Source organism: Pinus tabuliformis, chromosome Q (genome assembly GCF_031772625.1).
Source record: "Pinus tabuliformis cultivar Carrire ecotype Pingquan chromosome Q, CPIR1, whole genome shotgun sequence".
Classification (NCBI taxonomy): Eukaryota; Viridiplantae; Streptophyta; class Pinopsida; order Pinales; family Pinaceae; genus Pinus; species Pinus tabuliformis.
In genome coordinates, this window is record NC_142296.1 from 1,382,400,888 (window position 1) to 1,382,412,856 (window position 11,969).

Here is an 11,969-nt window from a genome sequence, read left to right on the forward strand (position 1 = left end):
AGTTCCACTGAGATTGAATTGAATGTCATTCATGTACACCACTAATTCATTTCTATCTTAGCAATGGTGCTCAATAATAATAATTTAAAGTAAATTTAAAATTTAATTAATTTTAATGATTTTTTAAAAATCTTCTTAATATAAATAAGTGTTTTGATGTTTATATATATACTAACCATTTAATTTGTATGACTGGCCTAATTTTCAATATTTAAACAAATATATATTATTTTACTAATACAAAATTATGTAACATCTCTTCTCTACTAAACTATAATAAATATCTATCATACCAATACTACTTCTCTTTAATAATCAGAGGAAAAAAAAGCAAACCTAACATAACAATGTGAATTTACCTCAAAAGACTAAGGTTGAAGCTTCAAGTGCCACATCTCATCTCATGAAATCAATAACACTCAAATGAAAAGTTAAACCATATAAACGTAGAGATGCAAATCCAATAAAAAGTAAAAACTGAAGATCATACTCGTGCAGCACATGAAGTAATATGATATAAGAAGGCGTTCACAATTTCAAAATATGATATATCAATAAATGAGAATCCCATAAGACAAACAAAAGGAGATTACATATTCAAAATATAATATCAATAAATGAGAATCCCATAAGACAAACAAAGGGAGATCGTGAGTTAAAAAAGATAAAATCGGAGACGCTTAGAAATGACAATCTATCCAATATTATCCATAATGGCCAGGAACCACAAGGCCCTGAGGAACCTTACACCCTTTCCAACATACCAATAATCATTCATGTTGGGGATCGGGTACTATGGGCTCTAGGAGCCACTCTTTCTTTTTTCTCACCATTCACTGGATCCACGCCCTCCTCTTCCTCTACAGTAGAGAACCCGCAGATATAATAACACCTATAAGGGCAGCAGGAAGGGCCGATGCCCTGAGGCGTTGGACTTGGGGCACTCCGGATAGCTGCCAGAAGAAACAGCATTCCAATCATCAACATATGGCCGCCTCCCATCCTAAATTTATGCATTCTCACAATAATAAAATAACGACACAGTAGTAGAATGTTTGGTAGCCTTCCTACCCAAGAAAGAAAGAAAGAAAATGAATTACTCTCTCACAATAAATGAGTATTATCATACCAGTAATCCGGGTAGCTGCCAGAAGAAACAGCACTCCAATCATCAACATATGGCCGCCTCCAATCCTAAATTTCTGCATTCTCACGATACTAAAACACCCACACAGTGGTAGAAGGTTTGGTAGCCTTCGTACCCCAATCTTCCTTCCCGAGGGGATCCTGCAATGCCTTGGTATGAACCCAAGAAAAGAAAGAAAGAAAATGGAATTACTCTCTCCCAATATAATCTCCATATAAATAACAGTTGCCTGGCCCGTCTCCTAGGCAATTTTCCAAAGGCCGCCTTGGGGTATGAATGGGAATGGATTAAAGTGGCTAATTGTCCGCCCTCTCATTACAATGACTTCATTGTTTTTTGTCGGTATGGCCTCTCGAACTAATAATATTGTTAGGGTTCCTTGACCATGCCTTGGTATGAACCCAAGAAAGAAAGAAAATGGAATTACTCTCTCCCAATATAATCTCCATATAAATAACAGTTACCTGGCACCGGCAGGGATCGAAATTTGAACGCGTGTCGGCCCTGTGGTTGTTCCATTGACTTGGAGTCTTCCCGGGAAATTGCATTGCATTTGCAACAAAAGAAAATTTTGTTATTCCAACTGCTCTTTTTTGGATACTGTACTACATAGTTCCAATTTTCCAAGGGCGGCCGCCGGCCTTGGGAACGGAATAAAAGTTGCTATTCTCTGCCCTCTCATTACAACGACTTCATTGTTTTTCGTCAGTTGGACATCGCTTTTCTTGATTGTTGGGTTCCTTGAACATCGCTTTGTTGAAGTAAAGTCAATACAAATATTTACGAATCTCCTCGTTACAAGGCCCAAGTTTGTTAAGTTTGAAAATGCTTATCAACCTGTTATCATTAGGTGAGTATGAGAGATTACACATTCGATTTCTCTGTTTTCAATAACACGTGTTTGACGAATCAATGAATAACCAACCTATATATATATATATAGTTGGAGTTGAAATGAGATGAGTAGTATTTTTTTTAATTAATTTAATTTGAATTATTTTATTATAATAAAATAATTAAGAAACAAATTTATAAGTATTTTTGTAGTTAATTTAATTTGAAATTTGTTATTATATTAAAAAATAAATTAAAGAAAATTAGAAACAAATTCATTAAAACAAAGTGGTCTAAATTTAAAGATGGTGATTGGGACTATGTAACGTTCATTTGTCTTAATATGTGTGACTATATTTAATTTTTGAATTATTGGTCATATTGTGTAGAGATTTAGTCTTTATAAGGAGTTTCTATTAGTTAGAAGGTTGTTGAGGCTTATTTGGTTTGAGAGATTCTCTCCAACTACTTAGATTTCTGGATGGGTGTGTGGTTGAGATATTTCCTCAACCAACAAATTGAGTATCTAAGATCTTTGAATCGTGGGTGTGGCATGCACTATTAGTGTGACGAGCAGTGAAATTATTAGAGCATATGTAAGGACCTAGCTAGAGAATAATTACATAAACTTGCAAGAATTGAAAAGAAAATTGGAAGAGAGAATGAATTGATATCTCAGTATTGATAAAAGAATCAATACATAAAGCAGCTAAGTTAAGCTTAACTGTATGCAAGCACTAAGGCTAACTAAAGCTAAGTGTTCTTTATGTTATACTAATGTGCGTGTACACCACATGCAAGCACTAAAGTTAACTAAACTAACTAAAACTAAGTGCACACCACATGCAAGCGCTAAAGTTAACTAAAGCTAAGTGCACACCACATGCAAGCACTAAAGCTAATTAAAGCTAACTAATACATGCATGTACACTAACACCCCCCTTAAACATAAATTAGGTGAATACGATGCAATATGAATGAGTCTCGGCAACAAGCCCATTTTAGGGACCCATGTACAATGAATGAAAAAGGAAAGAGTAAAAACTCAATGGGAAGAAAACCCGCCTCAAAATACAATGCGAAAAAAAAAACAACGGTTAAGCAATTGTATCCTTCACCCCAAGATGATGCCGCAAAAATTGAACTTCTACACAGTGAAAACCTTGCTAAAGATGTCGACAGACTGCTTAGATCTGGGATAGCATTTCAGATCAATGAACCCATCATGAATCAATTCTCTGATGTAGTGCATGTGGATCTCAATATGTTTAGTTCATTGTCACTACATTGGATCTCTGCAAAACTTCAATGTATTCTAATTGTCGCAACATATGACAGTCAAACGATGGAAAACGATACCAATCTTAGAAATGAAATGCTACAGCCAAATGGCATAAATGGAAACATTGACTTCTCCTCTATACTTAATCTTTGTCGATGAAAAAGCAATGTCGTCTTGCTTCTTTCTTGACCAAAAAATGGGGTTGAATCCCAAACTAAGTACAAATCCAGAGGTACACTTGTGATCAAGGTTATTTCCAACCCAATCTAAATTTGTGAACCGAATGAAACCGAAAGAAAAATTCACTACATAATGAATCCTATAGGTGATTGTCCCCTAGACATATCGAAGGATGCACTTTATAAATTTCCAGTGTTACTCATGTGGATCTTGCATGTATCGAGAAACTGCTCCTATAACATATGAGAGATCAGGAAGGGAGTGAGTCAGATAAAGAATACTCCCCACAAGCTAACAGTTCAATGTGAAATCAACCAATGGTGTGTCTTTGCCATCCTCACGCTTTATCCCTGGCAAGAAAGGTGTGATTTTTGGCTTGCAGTCACTCATGTGAAATCATGCCAAAAGATCTCTAACATACTTTGGTTGAGAAACAGTAATCCTAGAACCATTCTGATTGATCTCTACTCCAAGGAAGAAATTGAGTAGGCCCATGTCTTTCATAGAAAACCACTTATGTAATGCTGTTTTAATCTCAACAATGGTAGAAGTTAAACTACCTGTTATCAAATGATCATCTATATAGAGTACTATAATCAACAAGGAGTTAGTTTTATTCAAAAAATAAACACTGGAATCAGATTGGTAACATACAAAATATTGAGATAAAAAATAGGAGTCCATGTTTTCATACTAGGCTCTAGGTGTCTTCTTGACGCCATAGAGATATTTCTTTTGTTTGCATACCAAAGATGAATTTTGCATGTATCCCTATAGTTTCTCCATGTATATTTCCTCATCGAGATCACTGTGAAGAAATGAATTCTTCACATCCATGTGATGCACCTCCCATTGTCTTTTTGCTACAATGGATAAAGTTAGGCTAATAGAATCCATTTTTTCCATTAGAGCAAAAGTATCATCATAGTGAACACCATGTACTTGTCAAAAACCTTCGGCCACTAATGGTGCTTTATATCATCTAATCATCTATAAATGAAAGCACATATCTTGCTTTTCTCATTGAAGTTTCTAGAAATCGTCCCATGAGGTCACTGTGTATAAACTCTGAAGGTGAATAGGCCCTCCACGCATTCCCCTTCTCGAACTTGTCTTGTGGATTATTTCCAAGAGCACATCCATTGCAAACATCCTTTGAAAATTCAATGGCTGACAGTACTTTAACCATCCATCGCTTGTTAAGTTACTACATATATCTGAAATTCAAGTGTCCAAATATTTTGTGCCAACACCTATTTTCTTCATTTTCATGCATCAGTAGAAAAATGGAATCTGAGTGTGGAACAAAATCAAAAAGGTATACAGACGGGACTGGTCATTTACATTACCAAATGCAATCTTCGAGTTGGTTTGCATATCATAAATGCTCACAGAATTCGAGGTAAATTCCACTTTCCTTCTGGTTCCTGTGTGTGTCATCTAATACACTTAAATAAGATTCACAGAAAGCCTCGGAATATGTAAGAAATTCTTAAAAATTCCATCTTCAAACTCCATTCTTCTTTTTCAAGTTGCTTCAACTACAAAATTGTCTCCCAAGAGAATAGGAGGTCCCGAGTATGGTTGTAGAGAATAAATAAATTCCTTTGAAGAATCCATATGATGCAAAGATCCTGAATTGATGATCCATTCTTGCATTGTAGAATGAAGGGAAATCAAATCTTGACCATTACCCCTTATTTTTGATGGTTTTTCTTGCATCTTCTTCTTAACACTTTTTGGAATGTGTGACTAAGATTATTTTGTTGAAGAGTATTTTCCATCAGATAAATGACTTTCTGCATGCAAGAGGATTCAGGATAATAGCCTTTGTTACAATAAGGACACTTGGAGTTCCCTTTATTTCCCTCATTACCCTTGGAGCTAGAAGAGTCATCTGGAGGTTTTGGATTTCCTCCCTTTCTTGGATCTAGATCTTTTGTCTTTCCTTTGCCTTTGGATTGCTAATTTGGTTTCGAGTTGGACTTTCCTTTTCCATGCATGGAAAGAGCATGTGCATTTGAAGACTTTAATGAACCCATCTTTATGAGTTTATCCTGCTCATGGGTGAGAAACTTAACAAATGCATCAAGTTTGGGAATTTTCCATTTATTTCGAATTGCAAGTCTAACTATATGAAATGTAGAAACAAAAACAACATATTCAAGACCTAATTTAGACAAAATAGAAAGGATCAATTGAATTTCCTATTTGGATCTATCGATCCTGTAATCTTCTAATTGAAGAAGCAATGATTTGAATTTCGTAAATAAATCCTAAATGTTATCAAAATTTCTCAGATATAAGGAATTTAGCTCATTTTCAAGAATATTATCATACATTTCATCCTGCTTTCCAAATAAATTCTCCAAGGTTATCCAGATTTGATTCTATGTGGTACATTTGTCTACATGGAAACACAATGTTGGAGATATTGTCAACAATATAATACCAAAGGCCTCATCCATCCTGTTGAAGTATTTGGAATTTTCAATGGTAGAATTGGGTTTAGTTTCTGTATCTATAACTCTCTAATACAAGCATTTTCCTATGAGATGGAGAAATAACTAGCTTCCATTGGAAGCAGTTATACAAAATCAGAATAGCTAAAGATGGAAACTCCATTCTTTCACCTTTTAGATGTTGCGGAAATTCTCCAATATTCTTATGTTGATACGGATTGGATCATTATATTTTTTTTCTTCCATCTTCATGCTTTCTATGTGGAAAAGGTGGAGGAATTAGCTTTTAGGACCATATTTACCAGCGGGACCTAGTTTGGAAAATTCGAGTCTAAAACCTTCTGAGAGCGTTTTGAGGCATCAATTAACATTTTTTGGGGGTAAAACTTTATCACTTTTTTAAAGCACTTTTTTTTCCTATTCAACACTCAGATACCTTTCCAAAGATGTACGAACCACATCATTCATAATCCATATGTGAAATTTATGCCACTCAGAAGTTGACCTTCTTGTTTTAACTAGCATAATTCGAGATGATGCCACGTCAACCTCCATTATTCATGAAAAAGGGGTTAACCACGTGATGATGATGTAGAAAAATCTAGAAGAGTCTATATTGTAACTTTGGTTAAGAGTTGAGGTAGTCAAACCTAACCAATAGTAGGGTATCAATTGTATTATAATCGAACCACTAGGAGGAAAATGGTTCATTTCTTTTGAGTGTGTTTGTTCCATGACTAAGGAAAAAATAGCCAAGAGGGAAAGGAGGTAGAGCACACAGAGAGGATTCATGCACCATAGCATCCCATTGGCCACAAGCCATACTTCTTTGTACTCTTAGCCACATTTCCATTAAGAGAAAGGAGTGGAGCGACCTCACCTTCCAACTGGTTTATTCTTCCAATAGGTTTCCTAGGTCATATCTTATTCCAAATGTGTATGTGAGATTTTATTTCATTCTTATCTATTTTCGGCATAATTTTAAATTTGCATGCATGCACTATTAACAATATATCTATAGATCCAAAAATCTAATAAAACTGTAATAATGTAGGATTTAATATTTTAAATATATTTTTATCAAGTCTATTGTGGTGAACTGTCGAGTGGAATATCCACATAACTTTACAGATCATATTGGTATCAAAGAAGGTTTCTTTGTGTGTATTTTGGAGATTTGTAGGGGATCTAGATCGACTAGGTCAAAAGTCGTAAAATCAATCAGAGCCCTTGTTTAAAATGGAAGTAAAGGTTGATATCAAGTCATATCACTTTGATATAATGATTTAAAGATAAATCATTGGTTGTAGCAATTGGAAGTGTATTCCAATGTCCATCATATTGAGGAAGAACAAAAGATTTCATTTGCATGGATGAAATTAGAGGGTTATGCCCTAACTTGGTGGGAAATCCACACAGAGATCCTGATGTTGGAGGGATAGCCTCCAATGAATAAGTGGGAGGAATTCAAAACCATTATTAAGTCAAAATTTTACCCTATTGGGCAAGGATAATTTTAGGGGCGAATGTTCGCCCTTTGGCGAAATTAAGGGGTTTTAAATTTTTAGTGGGCGAATATTTTGTATCATAGTACATTTTTACAAATCACCTCAAATAGCCCACCTTATTTTAAGGGAGAGGGTAAAAAAGGTAAATTTAGCCCTTGAAATTAGGACTTACAACCTTCCATTCGCCCATTTTCAAGAATAGGTTTTATTTAAGTGAATCCATTCGCCTATTTTCAAGAATAGGTTTTATTTAAGTGAATCCTATGGGCCAAATACCATATTTATAAAAGAGGTATGGTAAATAAATAAAAATATAAATAAATGAGAGGTATGGTAAATAAATAAAACATTTTTATATTTACTCCATAAGTCACCTTATATACATGTAAGGGTGTAAACAAATAAAGATATAAGTAAAGTGGAGGTATGGTAAATAAATAAAATGTCTTTTTATACTTACTCAAAAGGTATGGTAAATAAATAAAAATATAAATAAAATAGACATATCGTAAATAAATAAAACCTCTTTTTATATTTAGTCCATAACCCTCGTTCTATTTATGAAGGCTCAAGAAAGAGGTTTTATTTAAGTGAATCCTATGGGCCAAATAGCATATTTGTAAAAGAGGTATGGTAAATTAATAAAAATATAAATAAACGAGAGGTATGGTAAAAAAATAAAACATTTTTTTTATATTTACTCCATAAGTCACCTTATATTTAAGGACACTCAAAAAATGGGTTATATTTAGGTGAAACCTATGCCCAAAATACTATGGGACAAATACCATGGACTAGATTGTTATTAATACCATGCAAAAAACCATTATTAACCCTAATATTAGAATTAATAAAAATAAAAATGGCACATGGTATTGACCCATGGTATTCACAAAAATGGCACATGGTATTGACCCATGGTATTCACGAAAATGGCACATGGTATTGACCCATGGTATTCACCTGGAATGTAGCCTATTTAAATGGGGGAATTAAACCAGCATGTAGCATATGCTAAGATTCACTAGGACTTTACAAAGTTTTATTATTTAGTGAAAGACTCGCCAAGATCTTCCAATATTTTATAATTGAGTAAAATATTCGCCATGCCTGGTGAGAGATTCGCCAAAAATTATATATACATATTATATTATTGATAAAATCGCCTTCCATTTTTCCAATATACCATGGAGATTCGCCCATTTATTATATTTATAAATTTAGGGGGGTTCTTAAAATTTTCCCTGCTATTGGGTATGTATAGGACCAGTCAATCCGGTGGCACTACTTCAAGAAAAAGCTAGGGCAAAGTGTGCAGGAGTATACCATAGAGTTCAGAAAGATGGCCATAATGTTAGGTATCGCACCAAAGAACCCATATGTACTCCTGAATTATTTGGGGGGTATACACTTCCATCTGTGAGAGTAAGCGATGTTGCTCAAGCCCAAATTGGTGGATGAGGCTTGTGTATAAGCACATACCTGGAGAACATAAGCCTCAAGAAAGCACAATCAAGTGGTTGAAGCAGAGGGAGAAACATCACGAAGTCTAATGAGGGGAAGAAGAAGAAAAAAGGGGGAAAAGATAAAAAGACAAAATCCACAGCTAAATAGTGCAAAGATTCCAGCAACCACTATAGCTAATGGAACATTGATAGCCATACAAAGGAGAAGTGTTGGAAGTTGAATCCAAAGCTCAACCCGAAGAACAAAAATAAATTCTATAAGAAGAAGAATTTCATGGCCACTGATTTGATGAACCAAGTTGAGAAAAACTAAGACGTGGATGAGAAGATCATATGTACATAAGTGTAGAAGTAGGTGAATCTGAGTACCCTTTAGCAACAGGAAGAGAAAGAAATGACCAAATTCTTCCATATAAAGATACAATTCAAGAAGACCAAGATTGATGCTTTATGTGACTTAGGATCACAGGACAATCTCATTACACCAGAGCTGGTCAAGAAATTGTGATTGGAAGTTCGTGATAATCCAAGCCCATATCCACTAGGATGGGTAAATAAGGATGTAGAGCTGAAGGTGACAAAATAGTGCAAAATTAGATTTCCCATCAGTGTTGATTTTATTGAAGAAGTAGAACTAGATGTGGTTCCTGTTGATGTATGTGGAGTCATGTTTATGAGTCCCTACATGTACATGCAAGATGCAATATTCATGTAGAGATCCCAACAGTATCGTCTTGTCAAAGATGGAAAATAATTCACCATCAATGTGTACAAGGGAAAGTCGAAAATATCACTAGTAAGTTCCAACCAAACTAAGAAATTGATTAGTTCCAGCCAAAAGTGTGTTTAATTATTTTTAAGAGAAAATCAAACTGTAGAAGAGTCAATAAGAGGAAATTAATACCTAAAGGGGTGTACTAAGAAACAAAAACAACAACTGGAAGAGTTTCTACAAGCATATAGGGATGTGTTCTGAGAGCCTAAAGGGTTACCACCTAAGAGGGATGTGGAGCACCAGATCCAACTATTTCTGAACTCCCCATTGCCAAACATTGGGCTATATAGGTAGTTTGTTATAGAAGCAAGGTGAAGAAAAAGTTGTAGCAACCACTGGAACCTGGTGTCATTCGACCAAGTACATTACCATGTGGTTCACCCATCATCATTGAGCCAAAGAAGGATGGGACTTGGCAAATGTGTATAGATTACAGGGAGTTGAACAAAATTACGATCAAGAATAGGTACCCCTTTCCCAAGATAGATTATCTGTTGGATCAATTGCAACAAGAAAAATACTTCACCAAGATGGAATTAAAGTCTCGATATCACCAAATTTGAGTCAAAGAAGAAGATACCTTGAAGATCACCTTCAAAACCAGGCAAGGTTTCTATGAGTGTTTAGTCATGCCATATGGCCTATGTAATGCACCAACTATGTTTATGAATTAATGAATGATGTACTACACCATTTTATAGGTTCATTTGTTATTCTCTATTTGGATGATATATTGGTATACAATGCTACCTAGGAGGAGCACATCTCACATTTGACATAGGTGTTGGAGACATTAAAGAAGCACTAACTACTATAAAATCTCAAGAAGTGTGAGTTTGTACAACAATATTTGGTGTATCTGGGGTATGTGATAGGTGGAGGAGAGTTGAAGATAAATCCCACCAAGATGGAGGCCATGATGAAATGGTCAGTTACTACTAATGTTTATGAGGTTAGGAGTTTCAGTGGAGCAACAAAGTACCTGGGGAAATTCATAGCCCCATTTTCAGTGGTAGTAGCACCGCTCCACGCCATAAAAACAAGTGACAAGGGTTTCCTATGGGGAAAGGGTCATTATAATTCTTTTGAGGACCTAACGAAGAAGATCATTCAAGCACCATTTCTAGCATTACTGAACTTACAGAAACCCTTGGAAGTTGAGACAAATTAGAGTGAGTATGTTATGGGAGTGGTCTTAATGTTGCGAGGAAGGCCTATATGCTACCATTTTGAAGTATTTCATGTGGAAGTTCTTAACTAATCTACCTACGACAAGGAGCTCTATTCCCTGGTGAAAGTTTTCAAGAAGTGGAAACATTATCTGATGGGAAAGGAGATAGTAATCCACACAAATCACCGGCCACTATAATATTTGCAGGCCCAAAGTAAGCTACAATAGACTAGGAAATACCAATGGATGGGGTTTCTACAAGAATTTCATTTGTGATCAAGTACAAGAAGGGAAGAAAAAACAAGTTAGGCAAAATTCTCTCAAGGCCACCCACATCAAATATCACAACTTTGCGGACTCTTATGCACATGGATCCATTCACCCATGATGCATACATAGAGGCATTTTCAAAGTATGGGGACTTCAAGGAGGTGTTTCAGCATTTGCTGAGTTAGATTCATGTGCATGATTGCAAAAACATCGTTGACTAACATCTCTAGGAAAAGTTACTCTACAGGATAGATACGTTGTGTGCACCTAAAGATGAGAAATTACAACTAATTAGAGAGGCTCACACCTCTAAGCTTGCAAGGAAATTTGGTGTAGGAAATACCATAGGCAACTTGTAGAGGTATGTGTATTGGCTTAGATGCAAGAGAAGGTAGGTAGGTTCATAAGAGGATGCATGCTTTGTTGAACCAACAAGTCTAGGCCAACATGAAACATGGTCTACATCATCCCTTACCTATACTCACTCATCCATAGGAAAGAATTCACATGGACTTTATGGGATATCTATTAACAACCAAGAAGGGACATGACTACTTATTTGTGGTAGTTGACAGGTTTAGCAAGATGTGTGATCTAATGCCCTATAAAAATACCATCACTAAGAAAGAAGCACCAACCTTTTTCCTTGCACAAGTTTGGGTGCACTTTTGGATACCAAGGAGCATCATTTCAGATAGGGACACAAGATTTCTTAGTACATTCAGGACTGTATTGGGGAGAATATGGACACAGATAGATGTATAGACAAAAGTAATCAACATGAATTTAGTGCAAATTCTAAGGGGATACAACCAAAACCATCCAAAGAACTAGGATGAAAATATGGTATATATACAACATTCTTACAACAAAT

The 11,969-nt window shown here is 35.4% G+C and overlaps 1 protein-coding gene across 1 annotated transcript; it reads right to left on the reverse strand.

Annotated features, from left to right (window-relative positions):
- Positions 1-589: 589 nt before the first annotated feature.
- LOC149225087 (uncharacterized) lies at positions 590-1,566 on the reverse strand. Its single transcript, XM_089383635.1, has 2 exons — positions 1,130-1,566; positions 590-953 (listed from the first exon to the last, which is right to left on the reverse strand). The coding sequence occupies exons 1-2, from the start codon at positions 1,359-1,361 to the stop codon at positions 775-777; spliced, it is 411 nt and encodes a 136-aa protein (XP_089239761.1). The 5' UTR covers positions 1,362-1,566; the 3' UTR covers positions 590-774.
- Between the last annotated feature and the right edge of the window lie 10,403 nt (positions 1,567-11,969).